General features: G+C 36.4%; 1 protein-coding gene across 2 annotated transcripts in view; it reads right to left on the reverse strand.

Annotated features, from left to right (window-relative positions):
• Positions 1 to 876: 876 nt before the first annotated feature.
• The window catches only part of SGCD (sarcoglycan delta), a 3695933-nt gene continuing 3671751 nt past the window's right edge, over positions 877 to 25058 (reverse strand). For both annotated transcript variants that reach the window (XM_044069343.1, XM_044069342.1), the window contains one exon: positions 877 to 5557. In XM_044069343.1, coding sequence (XP_043925278.1) covers positions 5387 to 5557 — 171 coding nt within the window. In that variant the 3' untranslated portion in view covers positions 877 to 5386. The remainder of the gene's footprint in view (positions 5558 to 25058) is intronic.

Consider the following 25058-nt stretch of genomic DNA (forward strand, 5'->3'; position numbering starts at 1 on the left):
CACTCTACCCTGTTACACTCCGATAACTGTCCATCCATTAGCAATCTTGTTCAACCCTACTCTAGCAACAGAACTATGAGGTCTAGTAACAAACTACTTTTGAAGATCAGTAGGTCAAACAATATATATGGGGATTCCTTATATTCTCATAAAATTGCCAAGATATGGAGTGGTATACCTCAGCATATACTTAATATTAACAATACCCCTAAATTCAAACAGTTACTAAGGGAACATCTCAACACACACTTGGCTCTGCTCCTGCTCTAAACCTGACCAACTACCAAGCTTCCCCCCACTAGCTCTACTCTATCTCCTGCCCTTTTCCGTTTACCACCTCCAATCTCTCCTTCCCCTCTGGTCCCTCTTTCTCTTTATATTGCCAATGTCAAGATATGCTATCCTGTCAATCCTACATCCTACCCCCAGATCCTGCTTCCCTTTCTTTATCTCACTTACCCTCTATGTGCCACTTCACCATGCCATACCTATTCTTACTTGACAATCCCAGTATTTGATCAAATGTAACTATATTTAACTACATATGCTAAATTTTTAAATATGTTCTGCATCCCCTGTTGTTGTAGTATTTATATTTGTACATTGCATTTTTGAAAACTTTATGAAACCATCATTGTGTCATTTGTCCTAATAGAACATTGTATCTGTGGAGCTTTTCTCCCCAAGCTATTTGTTCACCGGGAGAGTTTGGGTATAAATAAAAATAAATAAATTCTTGCAGTTGGCTTCCTGTGGGCAATGAACATTTGTACAGAAATATATAATTGTGAATTTCAAAACGGAGAATGAAGATGGTTACGGATAAGTTTGGTTTCACTGTATTAGGACTAACCCTTACTGATAGTGATGATTTGAAGTACTGAAAAAAAAAAGAGCATGAGTCAAGCATCTTTCATAGAATACAATAATGCAGATTTGTATCTGACACTTGTCACTGATTAAGGTTCTAGACTACTGGCTCAAATGTAATTACTTTCTAAAAAAGAAGCAACATTGGGTGCAGAATAATACAGACATCAACTAATATTTCTGTGCAATCTAAAATCCACTGGCAGTGCAAAAAATAAATAAAAATCACTACACTGTATAATTTAATTCTGAAAGGAATTTATATTACCTGCGGATTAGCCATACTGTGGCAATGTACTGTGGATACTGATGCAATACCTTTGAATTCATGACTGAAAACTATGTATGTAGCACTTTGATTATAAAGTGTAGGCTGCCATTATGAATTTTTGCCATAGAATGTCTAATTTTTGTCAGTAAGTCTTACCTAAAGCACTGTGAAATGAAACAGACTCTAAGACATCAAGTTCATACCAGCAAACACAAAATCAGGTACTGAAAAATTCAGACCTGTTAACAAATAAACCTTTATTATTCTGAAGCAATGGCTCTCATAAGAAATAATCATTGTATTCTAAATAGTAAAAGAAACAATTTTCCAAAACATGAGTGACATGCTGTGCTTCTCCTTGCTGAGTGCATTGAGTTACGGCATAGGCACATTTTCCCTCTTTGAACAGAGATGGTATATTATGTGTCCCAGTATAAATAGTAACCAGGGTGACACTTAAAATTAAAATAAAGAGTTCAATAATTTGACTATAATAATCAATTAATTTAAATGATGAATACTAGCATTCACTCTGCCTTCTAGCACCTTTCATAATGTACGAGTAAATATGTGTTCAACAACATTATTTTTGCTTTAAGAGTCTGCAATTATTTTGGCTTGAAGAGTCTGCAATTTCTGGAGCACTGAAGTGTGGGTTTACAAATGCCATGCAAAAATTAATAAGTTAAAAGTGAGCTTCAAAAAGTAGAAGCAGTGGTTCATAACTGTTTAGAATTTAAATGGTTCAGATCATTTAAACTTATTAAACAGTTTTAAGTACATGTAAGGAAAGGATAATGTAAAATATCACTGTGCTTACTAAAATGGAACTTATTTTTTTCTGTATTAACTTCAAGGTGTATACCACCATTAATATGTTTTAGCTTTATTGTAAGTTTTCATAAATCTGTGATTTACATATATTATTCATAGCATTTCTTCAGAGAAACTACCTAAATGAAGGAAAACAGTTTTCTACAACCAGTTTTGATAACTTCTGTATTGTGGAGTGTTTTGTCTTTGTAGTGCTTTGTGAGGAACACCACCCTAGTATATTCACAGTTACCATAGACATCTGTAAGGTCACTGCATTTCCAAAATGTCAGTGAGTTTGAAAATTTAAAGCAGTCTCCGACCAAAAAGTAAGGTTTTGGTAAAACCATGTATTTTCTGAAAACATAATTAGATGTTTTACTAAACAACAAGTAATTGAATTGTTTTGCAGTTAACTTTTTTCTACAACACAAGAAGTCAGTATGGCAAACATAGCAATCCAAAATGGTACTTCTAACATATGAAAAGTTTTGGTAGGCAGTTTATTGCCTATATTTCATCTGTTTATTATTTCTTCTCTGCTTTCCTATGGCATATTAATTTTCTCTTTATTTTTCATTTTCTGTCTGTTTTGTGGTGGGAGTTATGGCTGGATCTCCTATTTTCTTTCCAGAATACTGTGATGGATGTTATGTATAAGGGGTTGTCATATGTGTTTTCATTTATTTGTTGTAATCCTGGTAGGAGAGGATTGTTTTGTGTGTTTCTTTTCACTGCACCATATGGGAGGCAAACAACGAACTAGGACTGAAATACCTTGCCATCCACTGCTCATATTGGGTATGCTTTTCTTTTCTTTTGTTTTTTTTTTATCCATTTTAGGGTATTGACGCCCTCATGCAGAGCCAGTCTTCTTTATTTGCAATACATTTAAACTTAGTAGTTAAGAAACATCCCTTTATCTATTTTGACTGTTGCACTCATGCATGCCCAAGTTTGGTTAAGCTGGTTACGTAAAATTGAATACCACTCTAATTTTATTTTACTATTGTGAAATGTGGTTTATTTCTCCTTTCTGTAGATTGAAAAACTTAGACAATAAGGCAAATTAAGTTCAAAAGCTGTGCTGCTTCTGATCCCAAAGACAGACTTGTATTATGTTTAAACAGGCAGTTAAAAAGGGACTTTAGCATTAAGTTTTAGAATCTGCAGGACACTCTGAATCTGGTTCCTGTCTGTCCATATTGGAACAGATGTTACTGCATATCATTTTCAATGCACCAAAACAGGATAACATGCACAGACATGGGGGGTTTCAAAGTATATATTTTACTCTGTATTTAGATACCTGTTTGCTAGCATGTTTTTCCACAATTTGTTGATTCTCAGTAATAAGATTTTTAAATAATCAGAAATATGGTTGCTGTTCCTACTACAAACATTTGTGATGTAATATTAAGTCCAGACCTGTAAAGTCAGAGGCAGCTTCACAGGTGGCTCATCAAGAATGTCAATAACATTAGTGAGATTTTAAATTACTTTTTTTTTTTTTTTTTTTTTTTTACAAATCAGTCAAAGCAGGTAGCATATCTAGTTTCATAATTGCTGAAGGCTTTATTTCACTATATAGTCTGTAATAAATGAATTGTAGTTTAATAGTTAACACACCTGAGGTTACATATTAGTGCACAGTGTATGGCTAGGGACAGTAAAATGACTTAAAATTAAAACAGTATTAGTTAACTAAGTTCAGGAATATTAACGTTGTGGCTAGATTATTGCTGCAGAACTTTTGTTTCATTGAAATGGAGATGCCATTTGCAAGGAAAATTGAGGTACACTGTGGGATGAGGTCCTAAGCATGACCTAGGTGACCTGCACCTAACTAGTGGCATTAGCACTGGTGGGACCAGTCAAATGAGAATGAGCTTGGGTGGTTGATAGTAGCTTGTTCACCCTGGTGGTAGGGAGATGTGTTGGTCCACTGGTGCAAAGATGCTCATTGGGAGAAGATGCTGAAATGGCTCATGCTGCAGAAACAGTGTTCTTATCACTTAAACAGAGAGTAGATGTGTGGCAGTATGCAAATCTTTCTCCTTGACATGGTGGCTATCATGAGTCTATATACCACCTATGGGAAGGGGTTACTCAAGAATCTTCTCATGGACCAAATTATGTGTTACTTTACCAATGCCTGATTCTCACCAAACAAAGGGATACTGTCATGTAGTCTGCGGAGTGACTACCTCTTATCCCTGGAGGCATAGCCAGCCTTAGGCATAGGCCAACTAGGCAGCTGCCTAGGGCGCTGGTCTAGCAGGGGCACTTTCCAGTAAATTGAATTGTGTAGATAGACCAGGATGGGGGCACTGTGATGTTGCGGGGGTACTGTGGAGACCTTTTGCCTAGAGCACCACTTGACCAAAGGCCAGTCCTGCCTGGAGGAAAAATGAAACACTACGGTAAAAAAAGTGGAATTATGGACCACGTCTGGATGAGGATGGGGGAGGAAATGAGGTACAACATGGAAACATAGAGATACATAAACTGTTAAAATAATGGCATACTTTCAGACAATTAGCAGGTACTGGGCAGTAAAGGGGCAAAAAGCGATAAAAATAAAAACACACTTTGTTTTGCTAAATTTAAAAAGAAATAACTCTTGTGACCATTTTCCTTAGTAAATACAGAAAGTATAGTACCTCAAAATTATATATCTGTATGAAAATATTTCTGCACCAAAGAAAATATTGCTGGATAGGGAAAATGTGTTTAAATGGCTTGTACTACACTTTTAGACAATGTAAGACTATTGCACACAGCTACAAAGAAGTCTATATATCTTTTAGTAAATAAAGGATCTGATGTTGTCGGTTCATGAAATAACTCTTTCTAGACTAGAAGCCTTTGGCATTTAGATATTGATGTTTTATATTAATTTTTTTGACTGCAACAAAACTGAATGAACTTAAATTAAATAATGTGAAATTCATTTGTGTTCACTTTTAACGGTGCTATGTCAACATGCAAATAAAGAGCAAAAGGCAAAGTGTAACATTTGCAATTGACTTATAAAAACTAGACAGTATCTTGCCTCATGAAAATAACACTTTTGCCTTGCTGTGTTAACTCAAAAACACTGCATCCAACTGGGACATTTAAAAAATATATATCTATATGTATTTGTGATATGATAAAATAATGTGTTAGTCACCCTGAGACTTCTTATACTGAAACATCATTAAAAGCAGAAAACGCACATACACGAGTGTATACAGACACATACGTACACTCACACTCACAGACACACTCACATACACACTCGTGCACACTCACATACTGAAGTCTTTGATAGGCCTTTTGAGTTGCAGTTCTTTTCTAGAAGCTGGCAGAAGCCACCATTCAATTATAGGATGGGCATTAGTATTCCTCATATGGCCTAATTCAGTTCTTATTTCTGTCCATTCTTCATTAGCAGACATTTGTGTTAGTTTGGCAAGTAGACCCAGCTCCTGCTGGGGACAGGAACAGCCGCCCATTAGAACATACACAGATTTCATAGATATTTGCATGGGAGCTTGTAGAAGAATGTGTCCCCCGAGGAAGTCTAGGTAGTTTGATTTTTGCAGCCTCTAATGTAATCTGAAGAAAAAGGTGACAATGGTTAGCAATGGTCATCTGTAAGTGGACAATAAAATACTTTGTTAAAACATTAAAAACATCTATTAAAGATTAAGGACATTTGGTACGAAATCTAACCATGTCTGAGAAACAAGATTTTTTAAAGTCTTGGTTCATTCACTTACTCAAACATTCATATTAGTGATAAGAATGTTACAAAATAATATATATTTTTTTATCTGCTGGCAGAATTGCTGTTCAACAGTTAAATCAATGTATGAGGAGAATGATCCAGAGTTGTGGTGGAAAAGGTTATGGCCTCACATAAAATATAAAGCTGTCTGCCTGGGATGTATAGGTTTCCCTAGATAAACACTGCGGATATGTTTAATATTTGTTTTATTCTAGGTGCTCTTTCTTCTGCCTGGTTGGCATTCACCAATCTTCCTTTTACCCAATTGGACCATTGGTTATTTGTGAGTGATAGCTAGCCATGGGGTGGCATCATTTAGGAAACCATTCAAAATTTTTTGTATGATAATATCATTCCACTGCTCTGTACATCAAATGGAAATACATATAGTCTCATGCTAATGACCCTTCTCTCTATCCATACAATTCAAAATGCTGCACTTATGCAGAGATGCACAGCTTGGTACTTGCTGCTGTATGTTACATCACCTGTCCTCATTGGGTCATTCATGTAGTGGATCAGCATCTCTCTTGTCCCCTAGAATAGGTAAGCCAGCATCAGCAAGTCACTTCTATCGTATCAAACGTACTGCAATAACCAGGGTACTAGACAATGCCAAGGTGTCTGGGCCTAAATCAGAGATTCGTTCCTCTGTGATATGATGCTGATCGAAGACAAGTCATTTTGTTTTTTTTATTTCTAGATCCACACTTGGTATGCTTCAAGTTCATTAGCAAAGGCCTGACAAATAAAAACACTATACTTTGCATATTGATTATAAAAGCAGTTAGTAGAAAACATGCATGTGTGCTTTAACAATCTCACACAAAGGTCTGTGCAGATAGCATTCCCAAACTCTATTAGGTTGTAAGGTCATATATAAAAATAAGAAAAGAATAGTACCATATATAATGTCTATAATAAATGAGAATTTTATAAACCTAAAGTGCTTCCTCCTGAACAGGACAGATTATTCTGCTGGAAGCATGAGTTAGTTAAAAATACAGCCAGTTATTGTTAGAAGGTGCTTCTCCCACCCTTAGGTGCACCACTCCTTCAAATAAGTATAACAAAGACCTCATTTTCATTAGTCTAGCATTATGAGGTGCAACACTATGATTAGTAGGTTTGGAGGGAGCAAAGAACCCCTACAGAAAGCTACTATTTTGTAAGTATTTGGTAAATAAACTTTTGGCTATATTCATCTAAACTGTCATACAGTAAATTAACTTTTAACACCATGTCCTGAAGCACATGATTTAGCATCCAGACTATTTCCCTAAACCTAAAATGGCTAACAAATATTTCCAAAACATGTTTGGATGGTGGGGAATACTTACCTCTGTAAAAGAAATCGTAATAGGTGACAACTTTGCCTGTTTACCAAGCTGCTGGGAGGGCTACGTATTTACATTGGTGAGAAGTATACATTTATTTGAACTAAAACCCATCTGAGTTGTTATTTTCATTTTCTTTGTAGCATTACAGAATATTTTTTTTAAATAACTGGTGCCTCCAGTCTTTACTTTATCTTACACTGGTAGTATTTGCACAGGCAGTTGGCCAAGGACTTGCTATATTTCATTGCTCACAATGATTCAGCTGCAATGTATAGCCTATTTGGGGTAGTCCTTTTTTCTGAGGACTTAACAAGAGATGTCTCTTTTGCAGTATTTGGTGTGGTTGTACTATGATGCTTCGTGATGTGTTCCCTTCTAGCCCAACCATTAAGGAACTGTTTAAAATACTTGTGGAGTCTAAGACAGAGAACATCCAGAAGCTGGTAGAATTATAACACGAGTTCGTTCAACTAGTAAGTGCAATTTCTGCACAAAGAAATGGGCCTGTTATTATGAAACTGAACAAAGGTCTATTAATATAAGAAAATGGTTATTTCAAAGTGAGCCCAAGAACTCTGACAAGCTATTAACAAAAGTAGAATATTACAGAGAGTAATTCAATGTATATGTTTGATGTACTGTGGTTATCCTGTGTCCATGAAGCATTTGCATTTGTTTCATTTTTCAAAGTGAGACTTAAGTTTACTTTTAAATGTAAGCAAATCAATTATGTCCTTAAATTTCTCTGGAATGGAGTTCCAAAAAGCCAGGACAAGCTTAGTAAAAGTTTTTTTTTTATAATAGCCAAAATAAATGGAAATCAGGTAAAGACATTGTTGGTGTACCTTGAAAGGAATAATCTGTTTTCTTACTTTCCAGAGAAGGACAGTTACCAATTTCAAGAAATTTGAATATGCACATGTTTAAAATAGTTTTAAAAGTATTAAAGATATAGCATGAACTGCTACCAGCAGCACTTACTTAAGCTGGCACAGTGTTATTCTCTATGATTAAACAAATAATAAATCAAAGGAATTTGTTTCCAGTAGATTGAGTTAAAGAAGCATTATGAAATGAGTAAAGGGCAATGATTGGAAAATCATATTCCAAGCTAGAAATAAGTACATTTATTGTGATAGGTATTAGTGCCATAACAGTAAGCAAACAGATACATTATAAACTTGAATTTCTATTACACTGTCAGTAATAATTTCAGCATGAGTTATGAGGGATGTACATGAGAAAAGTGGAACACCCAAATATTTCTGTGAGGTAATAACTGTTAAGTTGAAACCAAAAGTGTAAGTTGTGGTGATGTCCGATTTATTCTCCAGGCACTGCCAAGTATCAAATACATATCCTTACTCTTAATAATATCTATTTTAGCAATACTCATTGACTTTATTTGGGTAATGATGGATTTACTCATGGATGGAATGCATGGTTTGATCACAAAGGTGAAGCCCTATGTGCATACATATAGCTAGACACTGTCTTGGAGGCATTTAGAATTTTGCTATATAACCACATTCCTGTCAAGTGTGTTTATTATGCTGTGTTACCATTTTTCTTTATATATTTACAAATACTTGATAGTTACAAATACATAACTGAGAAGTTGTATGAGGGCATTCTCTCATGGCTGTACTGCTGAAACTGAAATAGCTAATTATTACTTGAAATGAGAACACCAAATAAATAAAACATATAGAACTGGTAAAGGATCCATAGAATAAAGAAAAAAATATTCTAATATAAAGCACCCTACAGACCCTAGCAATAGCACTCTTCTCAGACTTCATAAAATTAGGAATGGTGCAATGGCATCCCTTTCAAATTTCATAAAATAAGGAAAGGTACAATGCCACCCTTCTAAAATGTCATAAAACAAGACACAGTATAATGGCACCCTTCACACATTTCATAAAACAAGGCAGAATGCAATCAAATTCTTCTCAAATTTCAAACTGTTACTACTTTCTCCACAAAACCAACAATGATAATTTCATATAATCATTTCAAACTGATCCCTTTGGATCCTGCTTCAACAAATATCTTGATACTGGACTGCAATTTCAAGTACAGTACTTCCAAAAAGACAAACATTAGTGCTTCTTATGTGTTCTGATATCTCATTTAAGTATTATTCATTTTAATTTCACTATCTTACTTATTCTTTATACACAGCAACACAAAAAAAATCAACACATAAGCATCTGCATCTTAAAATGTAGTATACATATTATGATTTTTAACACTCATTTTGCATTTGTCGATCTGAGCAAGCTTAAATCTATAGCGGCAACACTATTATCCAGAATACTTTAACAGTCGTGAATCATTCAAATATTTCTGTACCTCAGAAGCTATTTTGCACATACTGCATTAAATTAAAACTACAAGAGTGCAGTAAATTCTAATCACCTTCATTACTTTTAACATCAAAGTCAAAAGTATGCACTGTGCTAATGGCCTGACTGTAAATCACAAAAGAAGCAGAATCACTGCAGCACAGACTATTTTACCACAAGTGAACCATGCTTGTTTATGATCATTTCACACCTGGAATTCTAGTTTAAAATTATTTAGAAATCACTGACTTAATAAAAGATCATGTATACCCTCTGCTTTTTTTCACCAACTTCTTTCCCATCCTCCTCTTTCTAAGCAACCAGCACTCAAACCATCCCAGATGTGCCTACCCCTGTTACCTACCCAACCTTGATACCCACCCTCTCTCTCTATACCTACCTTACTACCACTCCTGAACCTATTCCTCCCTGTCTTTTTGCACTGACATTCTCCTCATCACTCCATTTCCCAGCTACTTATTGTTAATACAGTGTTAACTCTGACATGTACACTATACTATGTTATCTTAAAATCATGCCTATTAGCCATTTAACCATTTATGTAACTGGAACTGTATGTTCTGTATTATTTGTATGTGGAGCTTTTCTCCCCGGGCCTCCACTGAAAATGGACTCTCCAAGGCCCAGTGGACTTTCCCGGTAAACAAATGCAATAAATAAATAAATATTGAGTTCACTCTTGCCTTAATTACATCATAAGGAGTTCTCTCAGATATTCTCAGTCTGCACATATTTCTACAAATCTGAATCCATTTAATAGGATCATTTATAATAAATTGCTGATCATTTATAGCTATTCAGAGCTAAACATTTAGGGTGATATTCATAGTCCTTATGCAGACACATAAAAGGTATCTGCTCTGTCTGTGAATGAGTGCAGTTATGCCACAATTCAAAGAAACCATTTATGCTAACACATGATGGCCGTGGATGACCCTAAGCAAATTCACACATAGGAATGATGTATCCCAGCATATGCTAAAGAAGCATTCTCTTACCTGTTTGTGATTCACAGTACATTTTTCCTGCTTTTCTGAGCTGTCTGCAGATACTTTATTTAAAGGAGAGTCTTGTCAAACCTATCTGCTTTGCAATCTGGAAAGATACTGTAATTTGCTGCTTGTCCTAGCTAAGTAAAAACTGCTTGCACCCAGGGGCACTCTCAGGCCAAGAAGGTAGAGATATAGGCAGAAAATAACTCACTGTAACTTTGGTAATCAGGAGGCACTTGATAGGTTCAGAGTGGACTTGGGGCACTGGAGGAATATGTGGACTTCGTATTCCTGTGGATACTAAGATATGTATATTGCTCACTGTATTTGCCACTGGTCCTTTCCAGAGACAGACTGGTGTCATGTTTGGTATCTCACAGGCTTCTCCCTTGAAGATACTGCAGCAGTTCCTGGATGTTCTCTTAGCACATGTGGATCAGGACATCTATTTCCTGGTGTCACCTCAGGAAGAAGCAAGGACTATGCATGCATTTTTTTTGGGTGGCACATTTCCCTGAGGTAATCAGTGCAATAGATTGCACCTGTGTTGCAGTTATGGCCCCTTCTGGACCATGGGATGAGTGGCAGTGCAATTGGAAAGTCTACCATTCCCTCATTTGCAAGGTAGTGTGTGTGATGCATGGGGGTGCATCACAAACATCTCTGCCCGGAGTCCTGGCAGTGTAGACAATTCCCATTTGTGACACACTAGCTCATTCTACTGCCTCTTCCTGCATGGTAGGATGCCTAGTGGTCACCTTGTTGGAAAATATTTTTTTTCTTCTTTCTATTTTAAGTTGCTATCCCTAGTAAAATGCACTGCTGAATACTAAAATAAACAACTTTTCATTTGTTCTGCCCACCTCCTTTCCTCTATCTGTCTCTCTCTCTCTTTTTTTTTTGATGCAGTATATCCACTGGAGCCATGGCTCAGGACACCAGTGAGAAATCAAAGTGGAGTTTCAGAAGAAGCCTACAATACAGCCCTGTCCCAGACCTGTATTGTCACTGAGAGGGTCTTTGGCCTCCGAAGAGTCATTTTAAGTGCCTGGATGAGTCTAGGGGTGTCCTTCAGTCTGACCCAGCTACAGCACACGGATGTTTACTGCAGGTTGTATTCCACACAGCATGATCATGTGCCAGTTTGGTAATGAAGTAACCCATGCCATCACTGCAGCTGTCAGTTCAAGTCGTATTACCACCCAGTTGGCAGCAGTAGTAAGGGATGACATACAGCAGGCCTGTACATGGCATATGCATGCACAGGTACAGAGGTGGTTGCTAGTCTGGAACTATGGACAACAACATTCAGGATAGTGATTCATTTCATTTCAAAAAAATACACAGAGTATAATTGATGCATGTAGTGATGTCTGTGGGCTATGATGTGCAGTGCATGGTCTACCATCACTCTCCATCAGACATTCCTTCTCATCTTTAAATAATTATTTTTTTTAATTTCATAACAGGTACTTACATTACTGATGGTAAAAGCCATGCTGAGTCTTCTCAGACTCCTATTCAATGATGTCATCAGGCATCAGATAATAAACAATCGTGTTTTTAACTGTTTTCCAAAATACATTCTGCTTAGGTGTGTATCTAAGTATACACATATTGAATTTCCTGAAGTGGCACATTTATTAAGAAGTGATACTTCAACATTTATCATGAGTTCATATCTTGCAGCTGAATAAACAATTATCACATTCTTTTTTTTTTTATATTATGCAATGTTTTCTCAGCTTAAAGTATGTTTTGTCTGTTGAGGTTCTGCACATCCATTTATTTTGTCACACACAATAATTTGTGGCCTCAGAAACACACACACAAAAAAAATCATCATTAATGTAGAATGTATTCCTTTAATAAAAAAATGTATGTGACAAAACATTTTTGGTTAAACCAAACTTGCCAGTGATAGCAGTATCTAGTCGAATGTCACTGCAGATTTAAAGGTTTTGGTTAAGGTGATGTGACACCCCAAAGGGAGTGGTTCCAAACCTGTGGACTACAGCCCTACCCATATCTTCCTCATTCTGGTTCTGACACTTTGAATGACAGCAGCACCTGTGAAGACATGAGGCTGCATGCCAAGCTGGTTAGACAAGGAGAGTCTGATAATGGTACAGCTTATAGTACAGTATCGGGATAAGATTAGGAAGAAGAATTTTGTGGAAAAAGACTGAAATCTGGCAGGAGTCAGGTGAGCACCTGTCATCCTTGACAGAGATTGCCTGCTTGTGCCACCAGTACCATCACAGGCACGACAACCTACAGACATGTAGGCCCAACCAGCTGAGTGGGTTGATCAGGTAGAGGTGAGAAGGCCAGATTTATATAGTAAGTATTATTGTTTTTTGGCCACATTATACATAGGTTTAAAAAATGAACTATTAAGAAGTTGTATATCTGAAGGTATATGCTAGACAAAATATGTGTAACTGAAATATGTATCTGTAATGTTATTATAATAATACAAAAAAAAGCATAAAAATATCTGTACACAAACCTGTATTTGTATACAAATATGTGGACTTTTTTCTGTGATAACATAATTGTCCTTATACAAATATACATATGTATGATTAAAACAGTACTCTGGATATGTGCGTCATAAATCACAGATATACAAATGCATGAGTACACTTCTTCATGTATTTATACAGAAAGCAAAAAAAAAGGTTTGCATTTCCATACAATTTCATTTAGTATTGTATTACCTTAGGTAGTAGTTTAATTACATGCAAACAGTTTTTTGTAAAGGAAGGATTTTGTTTGTGTAGGCCAGGAAATTATTTATTGATATAATAATTGTAAAAGATAGACATTTGTTCCACAATATTAACTGCATGTACAAGATGGCTGAATTCTCGGTCAGGCACAGCACCCTACTCATATTGAAGGTTGTCAGAGAGGTGTGAGGACCTCAGTGTCACCTGAATGACCAGAACATACTTTAGTGTGAAATGAGTGGTTGTATTAATTCTGTATTACTTGTGTATAGATTTTTAAATCATCCACTGATATGCTTAGAATTCCCAAGGAAGAAAAGCATCAGAGCACACACTTTTGTATAGATAAGGAAATGAAAACTTCTATGAATTGCTACATTTTTTGTTTGTGAGTACTTTCTGGCTGAACACAATTCACAGACTGTTACATGCTCAGCATAATATTTTGAAACACAATTCCACAAAAGTTTATGAATTTATTATCAACCTGCAGTAAAGGCAAGGATAGCACAGAATAAAAATTCATATAGTAATACATATTTCAACAAACATATACTAAGCATGAACTACAGTGGATGGAATGCCTTACAAACAAAATAATATATAGGTAATATTAATGGGAACAAGGTTAAATACAAGTAAGAACTGTCTTATGTCTCTTCTTTATAGCTGAGGAGCAGATTGCCTATAACATGCAGCAGCAGGAATGAAGAACCACAATGCTGGTGGAAGAAGCTGGTAAGGATAAATAAAGTAATAAACAGTATTATATGTTAACTGATTTCATATATATATTTATATATATATATATACATACATATACAGATAAATATAGGGAAATCATTTATCTTTAACTGAAATAGTATATTAAAATTTCAAAGAAATACAAGTATTATAAATAACAGAAAATATAAATGTTAACAAGATGATTAAATTGATAAAAGAAACATACATATTTACAATATTTACATGGTATGTCTGTAAAAAAGGTATCCCGGAATTCAATAAACTCTGTGTAGGGCTCATGTAGAGCCTACATGGAGTGTTACTGCATACGCAAAGTTGTACCTGTGGCTGTGGTGTGCAATGCATCTTAATGTATTGCAGCACACTTAAACAAGGTTTTGTGGCACGCAACAATGCATCTGGTCACAAAACCTCTTCGTGAATGCGGATTGAATTTCCATGTAGGGTTGATGTCTGTGAAAGGTTGATTGTCCTCCGTGTTTGAGTGACAGCACGGCATGGCAATTGATTTTCTCTTGTTCAATATATATTAGGATTTTTATTAATTAATATTGTATGTGTAATTGTTTCCTCTTCTCTCTTTACCCCCCATGTTTGCATAATGCGCTGCTTACCTCAATTGCATGACTAGTCACCCATGTAACAGACATGACCCAGGCAGCCAAAAATAGAAACCGGATGCATTCCCTTAATACCACTGTGCATCAAGAAAGCCCATTAAGCAATGCTGTACTGTGGCTAACAAAATCAAGTATACAATGAATACAAACATAGTGGATCTCATGTAACAAATCTTGTGGTAACAGGTGTTAAGTCTAGGACTGAAGTGCAGCTGGTTCTGGGTTCTAGAATAGGGTGTGCAAACTTTTCTTTTACTGTTGTGACATTGCAAATTATACATATAAAGTGCTACATAGACAAGTGTTTCTCAACCTTCTTGTGGCAAGAGCTGTAAGTTTAGAACTACTGTGCACATGGTCCTGGGTTCAAAAATGGCATATTCCATACAATTCTACTCTTGTTCCACATCACATTATACTGACTCTCACTTATAATACCTGCCATAGTTGTCAGGGCTGAGACACTAATATTGTGTCAGTCATTTTATCTATTTAAATGAGTACTGTGCATATGGTATCAAAAGTACGACTATGGATATACTCTGTACAGTGTTCATGAAAATATATTTCGGCTATCCCAGTTGAATAACAGAGTTACACAACTGGCTGTATATAAAATAACCTTGGAATTGCATTGCTTGCCACAGGTGTGCTCTGTTTATCATCACATAGACACACACTGGCTTACCGTGTTTGTGCAATGGTAAGTGGGGAACAGCTTTTTAAAATGTAGCAAAAAACATACAGTGCATACTCTCAGTAAGTGCAATACATGCAATCAGTCGGAACTTTTATATTTAAAGTGGAATTGGTGTGAAATGCTCATTATACATTGAGCTTTATCTCTAGGAGACATGGCTGGTGTTGTTGGAGAGGGTATGCACTTTTGAGTGCAACATTGGGGTGTTCAGGAGTCCAAAGCCCTTGTTGAGCTCCTAGTTAAGGAGCATGGATCAAGCCTTTTGCAAGGTGACTATTCAGGCTCCCAGTATAAGTCTGAAGCCTGAAACTGTGTGGCTAGGGTTTTGACCAGTGCAACAGGTATCCCACTCACTGGTGAACAATGCCATCATCACTTTGATGATCTCCGTAGGAGGAAGAGGGATACCCTTGATTAGTGGATCAGGGAAAGTTGAGCAGGGAACACTCCACAGATGTTTAAGTATAAATTGCATTGACTAATAGTAAAGATAAAAGCTGAATATATTCAAGACTGGTATTCATAATGGCATTCTGTTTTGTTTTCTTTTTCCGCAGCTGCTGAGGAACGGGCCTCAAATGTGAGGTCCCATGGAGTATGGCTGACAAGAATAAGAGAAGCATATGGTACGTATGCATAAATATAAAAAGTACTGATATTGTAGCTTTAACAGTTAAAGAGAGCGTAGTTGTTATTTCATACAGTTGTATAAAACTGAGCATGCATATCTCAACTGTAAAAGAAAGTATACATACATTAATCTGTTGCAAAGCTCTCAAATGTCCAGATTTTTGTCTCACTTTTTTGTTCTGTTTCTCATAAAATTTGTGGTTTTCTGGCAAATCATTGAAGATGCAAGTCACTAAATAATGATTGTCAATATGTATGTTAACACAAATCATATTATTTTAGCAACTTTCCATTTTTGTAACAGCAACATTTAAAATCTGTCTCTATTTTTGGGCCATTGTCACCCCATTATTTTTATGATCTGTCCAGATTTCTTGCTCTAAGAGATTGACAGATCATGGTCTGTAGCAAAAAGCAACAGTTTCACGTTTTCAAATAACAGTGAGCATGAATATATAAAGTGCCTGGCTGCAACCTCCCATACTGCCCCTGCATTACCTAGGCCCTCCGGTAACTCTGCCCCAGTGGATAGGCCTGTGGTCCCCTCTGCAAATAGTGATGGAGGGGTTGCATTTATCACATGGGAAAGTGTGCATGCATTAGTCTGTATTCCAAAAGAAAAGCGCTGTATTACAGTAGTCAGTGGTTGTGAATTCAAATATCACACTTCCCAAATATAAAATGTACGGTTTACAATATTGTTATGGTTTCATCATTAAATATATAATATTGTTACATTTTCATCATTATAGCATTTTAAGTCCAGTCTTCTATACCTGTGGCTTGAATTGCCTGCTGTTAAGTGTAATCAGTGTAAATGGTATATGCATATGTGCAATCTATGCACACATGAATGATTGCTGGCTGCAAACTGATCTGTACTGTAGTGTGTATCTGTTAGGGACAGGGTGGTATTCAAAGTAATAAAGAAATTTCTTAGCAGCTGGTAGTGTTAAAAATAAAAAGTAACAGAACAGAGTGAATTAATATTAGAAAGTTTTGTATATTAACTGTGAAGATACTAATGTTCTCTCTTTTTTTCTCCTCTCACTCCACCCCTTTTCTCTTTTTTTTAAATTAATTTTCTTATTTTTTGATTATGTATAATTTTGTATTTCTTTGTTGTTACCTATTTTTGTTATTTCTAATTGTGTTTTATTTTATTTTTTATAATTATTTATAATATTTTTCTTTATCTTTTTTGTTGTAATTTTATTATTCCCATTTTTTTTTGTTTTTATTTTACTATTGTATTTTAATGTTTTTTATTTTATTACTACAGCAGGGTAGGCAGATCCCATGTGATCCATGTACGCTCACTCCACTGGCTACTGCAGCAATTCCCAGCATCTCTGGGCTGCAGCCTGGCTGCAACCTCCCACACAGCCCTTGCATTACCTGGGCCCTAAGGTAACTCTGTCCCAGTGGATAGGCCTGTGGTCCCCTCTGCAAATAGTGATGGAGGGGTTGCATTTATCACATGGGATGAGTTGCCAGGTATGGTGTGTGGGCTTGTACACCACACAGCGGGAACACAGCTACGCCTGATGGAAAGCCTGCTTTCCATCCTGGTACAGAGTACCCCTCATAGATGCTGATATCGGCCACTGCAGCCAGCGGCACAGTGAGGGAATAGTGATGATAGTCCATTGGGTGGGGACTAGAGTCACACTGTTATGCTTCCTGACATCCATGGGATCTTGATCTCCCCACTCTTACCCCAACCATGGTGTTCACCCACCTCTTGTCCCCCTCACCATCCCTGTCTCTTGTTTTGTATGTCTTGTCTATCAGCAATTACTTCTTCCCCTTGCCAACTTGCTTGCCCCATACATGCTTATGTCCCTTCCCCAACATTCCTCTCTCTCTTCAAAAAAAAAAAAAAAAAACTACTTGACACATTTAATTTGTTCCAATTGGTTACACAACAGAATTATATTGTTGTGTCACCTCTCTCTGTCTCTGGAGGTGACCATCCAAATTCAGCTAAGATTCTGTAAATGTGATCAGTTGTTACTGTTGAAGAAATGGATAGCTATGGTTCTTTCTTACATCCTTCCTGCACATTCCTGCCCTCCGTTCACTTTGCTTTTCCCCCCTGCTTGCCCCCCCATTTCACCACTTTCCTGTCTCCCCCATTTCTTTTCTTTAAATAATCTGTGTGTGATGCTGCACTATGCACAGCATCAGTAAGCAATGATAAAAGGCACTAGTAGCAGTAAATGTATGTAAAAGTATCATACACACTTGTAAAAATGCTGCCTAAACCCCATTTTGAGTCCAGTACCATCTGCCTTCACCAAAAATGCATTAACCTGTCCAGCCATAGAGTCAGTTAATTATCAGATGTATTTTTTACAATCAATATTCACTGGCACTTTTTCTCTATAAATAATGTATGTGCCATGCTGTGCATCGTGCAACATCTCAAAAGCTAATAAAAGATGAATTGAATAACAGGAACAAGAATAGTTTTGAAATGTATTACCTACAGCTGTTTTCCAAACCAGTGATATATGGGCCAAAAAATCACTACATTAAGTCAATTGCTACCACAGCCAAAGATTCAGTCAAGTATCAGGTGTATGTTACAGTAGTTAAGCCTGCAATTTTCTATTCAATGTGTAAAATACACCAGCTACTACAGACTTTGCAGCATCATCTATTAAACGCCTTAATTCTATCTTGTTTTGGTTTAGATGGTACTGGGTTCAAATACAGGTATGTGTCAGTTAATACTTGCAAGTTGTTGTATCTTTCGGCTTTTCCCGGTTAGGGGTCGCCACAGCGGAACTCCGGTCCACTAATGATTGGCAGTAGATTTTTACATACCGACTTGCCAGGCCTGACGCACAACCTTCAACGAAGGTACGCCCATTCATGCATGTCTCCACGCAGAAGACACTTTAGCTGAGAATCGAACAGGACAACGTCTTACTGTAAGGCGACAACGCTTATAAAGTGCAATACTTATGAATCTGTCGCATCAGCTGTGTATCCACTCAGTGGAGTAATAATGACATGTTAGTACTACATGATAGTGGTTTCAAATAGTTTACAAAGTTTATATAACTGATATCACTACCTTTTGCCCTTGCTTAGCAATGATGTGCGTAGCACAACATTGTACAAGGATTTTTAAAAAAGAAATAGAGGAGACAGGAAAGTAAACCAAGCACTGGGAGAAACCAAGTGAAAGGATGTCAGGAATGTGCAGGAAGGGTGTAGGAAAGAACCGTAGCTATCAATTTCTTCAAAAGTAACAACCCATCACATGTACAGAATCTTAGCTGAATTTGGACTGTCACCTCCAGAGATACAGGTGACAACAACATAATTGTGTTGTGGAGCCAAATGGACCAAATTAAGTTTGTCAAGTAGACGTGTGCTAATTGGAGAGCTATGTATGAGACGTTTGGGGGGGGGGGGGCAGCTGCCCTTCTTTTTATTTTTTTATTTCTTTTTTGAAGAGAGAGAGGAATATTGGGGAAGGAACATGGGCATGTCTGGGGCAGACAAGCTGGCAAGGTGAAGAAGCAATTGCTGACAGACAAGACATACAAAACAAGACACAGGGTTGATGAAGGATATGAGAGGTTTGTAAACACCATGGTCGGGGTGTGGGTGGGGAAATTGCCAACCCATGAGCATCTAGTTGGATGACAATGAGAGTTGAGTCCTCACCAACTGGACTGTCATCACTGTCACTTCACTGCACCAATTGCTGCAGTGTCCGATGTCTGTGTATCCTTATGTTATTCAGTACAATGATGGATAGCAGTGTTTCCACTCAGTGTAGGCATGCACCAATATTGTGGTGCACAATCCTACATGCCATACCTGGCAGTTCAGCTTTTGTGACAAAATCACCCCTCTACTACTGCTCCCAGAGGGAACCACAGGCCTATCCTCTGGGGCAGAACTATCTGAAGGACTAGTCAGTGCAGGGGCAGTGGCGGGGGGGGGGGGTGCAGCCAGGTTACGGCCTAGAAGTGCTAAGCCTTAGTGCTGTAGCCAGTGGAGTGAGCATAGGCAGATCATGTGGAACCTGCCTACCCTGCTGTGCTGTAGTAATAAAATAAAAAAAAAACATTAATATACAATAATAAAATAAAAATATATAAACACAGTTATAAATAAATTAAAATATGACAAGGAAATACAAAATTATACATAATAAAACAACAATTAAGAAAATTAACAATCAAACATAAAAGAAGAAAAGGGATGGGGTGAGAGAAAAAAAAAGGAAAACATTATTAACTTCATATGCAGCATACAATGCACATGTATACAGTTCTTTGGTTCTATTCTGCTCATACCGCTCAGCCTCTTAGTGTCTGGAAAAGCCTGACAAAATGTGGGGACTAAGACCCAAAAATAGGGTCATATATGAAATATTACTCTTATAAACTCAGTAAGTTGCTACAGTAACAGGGTTTGTTTTAACATGCATTTATTGAATGATTTGAAGTCTGAAACTCAAATGTATGTCATTATTTAGTGACTTCAGTCCTCAGATAATCCAAGTGATTTGTCAGGAAACCACAATTATGAGGAACAGAACAAAAATATAAATTAAATTTCTAGATAGTCTGCGAAAATCTGTACAGTTGAGAGTTATGATTCTGTTACCTTCACTTTTAACACTAACAACTCTTAACAAATAACTTTTACGCTGTTAAGACAGTCAAGCTCATATCAGATGCACAATATATTACCAATTGCATCAAGCAATCATGAATATGTACATATATTATACATATGCATGTTCCAATTACCCTGATTACACTTTACAACAGGTTATTGTTTGCCCTGGTTTATAGGTCAGACATTACATTGCAATATTGATGTAAACATAACAGTATTGTATAGTTGGGAAGTGTGTTGTTTGAACCAACAACCTATGACTAATCTGTAATACTACAAACCAAAAGACAGCTAGTTCACCCAGGCTAACACTATGCTGAAAATCAAATAAACTGTCTGTGCAATCCAGTAATAAAAGTTCTGTTAAAATCCAGAATTTAATGAAAAGAATGAAATAAAACAAAATAAGAACAAAAATAATAAAAATTAAGTCCCTTGTCCAACGATAAGTGCTTTCGAATAGTAGTTCTTCTTCAGATCGTATAATCAAATGGGACATTCATCTGTATATATAAGCCAGTCAAAATTATTCACCCAATGAGAATATCAACACCAAGGTTCCAGCCAATCCATGTTTGGATTTCTCCATCTGATTTGCATAAACTGGGTTAACAATCCCATTTTCTAAATGGATGTCTCACACAGCTTGCTAATGTTCAGTACTAATGAAATATGCAAATTAGGTGATCTTAGTAACCAATAGCACTTCCAAAAGAAATAACAGATGAAGCAGCTAGCTTTCATGCATACTTAGAACCATGCCTCACACTAATGTATTGGAATCAGAATATGCAAAATAGGTGAACTAAACAGCCAATGGTGGCTTCCAAAAAGCAGCAAGAGACAAATCTGCTAGCCTTCATGTATTCTTACTGAAAAACTTGTCAAATAATCCCAAAAGCAGTTCTTTACATATTTCTAATAATCAATAGTGGAAAAATGGCATGAACAATAAACGGATGATCTAAGTAGCCAATGGTGGCTTCCAAGAAGCAGCAAAAACAAATCTGCTGACTTTCATAAATTCCTATTATGAAACTTCTTTTCTTTAATCTAATTAACCCAAAAGAAGTTTTTCACATATCTCTGATGTCCAGTGATGGGGATGACAAAAAAATAATATATATAGTAGTATGCATCACTATCGATAACAAATAGGCGATATCATTACTAAAATTTCATTTCTCAAGACAAAAATATAGCAGGACAATTTCTAAGTGACAATAAATGTCAGGGCTCCATGTCTTGCATGGCCACATTTGTACCTCGATAAATTCACATGGTGACTGCCTATAAGTTTTTCCTGAGAAGAGTATAGGTATGTTATTTCACTCTAGCAATGTATGCAAATTTCAGACTTCGTTTCATCCACCCAAAGTCAGTATATATAAGTTTCTGACTCCATCCCATCCATTCAAGATCAATAGGGAACTTTTACCAGAATTCCACCATCTCTGTTCAGATGTTTATCATATTGTCCAGTTTTGTTTTGATGAAACCAGAGCAGGAAAGATATGGGTATATTAAACTACAAATAGCATATGTCGACAGCATCAAATCTTCTAATCTTGACACTAACATAATCGAACTTAATCAAACTTCCATTAAGATATAAATGCTCTTATAAAGCAAAATAATAAGTATGTTATTTCACTATAGCAATGTATGCAAATTCCAGACTTCATTCCATCCATCCAAGATCAATATGTATACATTTCTGACTTCATCCCATCCAGTCAAGATCAATAGGAAATTTTACTAAGATTCCACCATGTCTCTTCAGATATTTATCATTCATCACTTATGATCTCGTTAGCTCATGGTTGATCTGCGTCTCTTCAAGACAGGTTTCAATGGTATAACACTATTCAGCCATGGATGTTGATCAGCTCTAAGGTTTATTATCCATTTGGTTTCCCTAAGTTCAGTTATGTTCTCAATATCCCCTTTTTTTGGGCCAATATGCATGGTCTCCATAGCTTTATATGAAAGCAAGTGATTTTTATGCTGACTGACATGATTAGCTAGGGCATTATGAACATCTTGGTTCACAATGTCCCTTTGATGCCTCTGTATGCGTTTCTTAAGCATTTGGTTAGTTTTGCCTACATAAAATGACTGGCATGATCTACATGTAGCCAGATAAACAACATTGCTTGTGGTACAAGTTGCTTTGACATCAAATGTATGAAGTCTTTTCGTTCTTGGATGCTCAAACTTGTTGCTACTATCTATCAGAGTACAAATATTGCAATTACCACACATGAAAGCCCCTTCTGTCCTTGAATCCGCTTTGTCTTTTGTGTATTTGTGCACAATAATCTTTTCAGATTCCTCTTGTTTTTGTAGCAGAAACGTGGTCCTTCTCCCACTATATCTTTCAACTTGGAATCTTGCGTTAAAATCGGTCAAAACTGTTGAATTATTTGCTGAATTTGATAGTTATCTGTGCTATAAGTTAAAGCAAATCTGGTCAGTGTATCTTTATCCTTCTTCCTATCTTCCTTTTCCTGCATTGGTAACCTCACATCTTTCCCCTTATAGCCTCTTTCTTTCAAATTTTCCTGTAACAGACTCACCTCTATTACGTGTCTCCTCTTGGTTACAACGTTTATAAATCCTATTAGTTTCATTTCTCATGATGTTTCTGGAAATATGTCTAGGATGCATACTACTTTTCAGCAGATAATGGTTATGCCAAATACTTTTCCTGTGTAGTTCGATTTCTAGTTCTCCTATTTCATTAAGCATAATATTAACATCCAAAAAACTTACTGTGTGTTTAAAATAGTTAGAGCTAAAAGTCAAGAATGAGGTGGCTGTATTCAAATAATTGTGGAAGAGTTGAAATTGCTCTGTACTTCCTTTCCATAAGATGAACAAGTCATCTACAAAACGTCCATAGTACAGAATGTTATCAAACCATGGGTTGTCAGTATTTAAAACAAATTCCAACTCCTAATGAACTAGAACTAGGTTCGAATAACTATTGGCACAGGGGGTGCCCAAGGCAACCCCCCATTTCTGTAAATAGTTTTGTTCACCAAATAAGAAAAAGTTATTCTCCAGAATCAACTCAAGTAGGTCACAAATAGTTAGAGTCTCTAATGCATTCTTCCTTGCAGATATTAGTCTTCTTATTGAATTTTTACCTGCTTCATTCAGTATGGTAATGAAAATATTATTGATATCCAATGTGGTAAGAAGAAGGCTAGATTTAGCCATTATTGCTTCCATCACTGGATGCAATTTATGAAGTAAGTCATCTGTGTCTCTTAACACTGTACCATGATTCTTTAAAATTTCTTTCAGTTCTCTTTCTACAAATAAAGACATATTTTCTGTAATCCAACCTTGGCTGGAAACAATAGGACATAATGGTGGATCTTGAAGCTTTTTATGTATCTTCAGTAAGCCATTAATACTGGGAACTGTAGGATTGGTGACATCTAGGAAGTTAAATAGATCTAAGTCAATTTGCCTTTGTAAAACCATATCATGTAGATATGATCTAACTTTATGTATAGCTCGATTAACATCCAACGGTGTAACAGCAGTATAAGTTTTCAAATCCTTTAACATTTCTTCCATTTTACTGAAATACCATGAGGAATTCGTAACTACTATAGCTCCACCTTTGTCTGCTGATTTCAGTATAACTTCTCTATTCTATTGTAAATGCTGAATAGCTTCCCTCTATTCTGAGGTTATGTTACTGAAATGTTTGGTATGGGGATTTGACCTCAATTTCTCTACTTCATTGGTACATAATCTTGTAAACAACTCAACTGCCAGGTGGCTAACAAGTACAAATGTGCTAGGTTTTCTTGGTTTCTTGTTGAGCTCCTGTTTATTACCAAATATATTCTTCAATGTAACATTTCGACCAAAACATTTTAGATCAATGATGAATTCACTTAAATCAGATCTAAAAGAGGGAATAAAAGTCAAACCTTTTTGCAATATTGACTGTTCAGCTGCCGTTAAAACACAACTGGATATATTCACCACCAATGATTTGTTCACATCAGGGTTTTTTTCCTCTTCCGGTCTTGACTTCGTAATCTGTTGCTTGTATAATAATTCTGCTTCAGAAAAATTGGCAAAGTAGTGGTGACTGGTAAGTGGGCACCCTTTAATTTAGGTATAGCCCCTGAAGTAGATGTTTCAGTAGTGTTAGTTAAAATGTTGTCAGAAGCTGGAAGTTCCTGCTCTGCTGAGAGTTTCTGAACTTCACTTTCAATATGTGAATTATCCACAAAGTTAATATTGCGTGTGAATTGGTGGAATTCTAGTAAAAGTTCCCTATTGATCTTGAATGGATGGGATGACGTCAGAAACTTATATATACTGACTTTGGATGGATTAAATGAAGTCTGAAATTTGCATACATTGCTAGAGTGAAATAACATACCTATACTCTTCTCAGGAAAAACTTATAGGCAGTCACCATGTGAATTTATCGAGGTACAAATGTGGCCATGCAAGACATGGAGCCCTGACATTTATTATCACTTAGTAATTGTCCTACTATATTTTTGTC

Source organism: Protopterus annectens, chromosome 4.part0 (assembly GCF_019279795.1).
Source record: "Protopterus annectens isolate FY-2018-M chromosome 4.part0, PAN1.0, whole genome shotgun sequence".
NCBI lineage: Eukaryota > Metazoa > Chordata > Ceratodontiformes > Protopteridae > Protopterus > Protopterus annectens.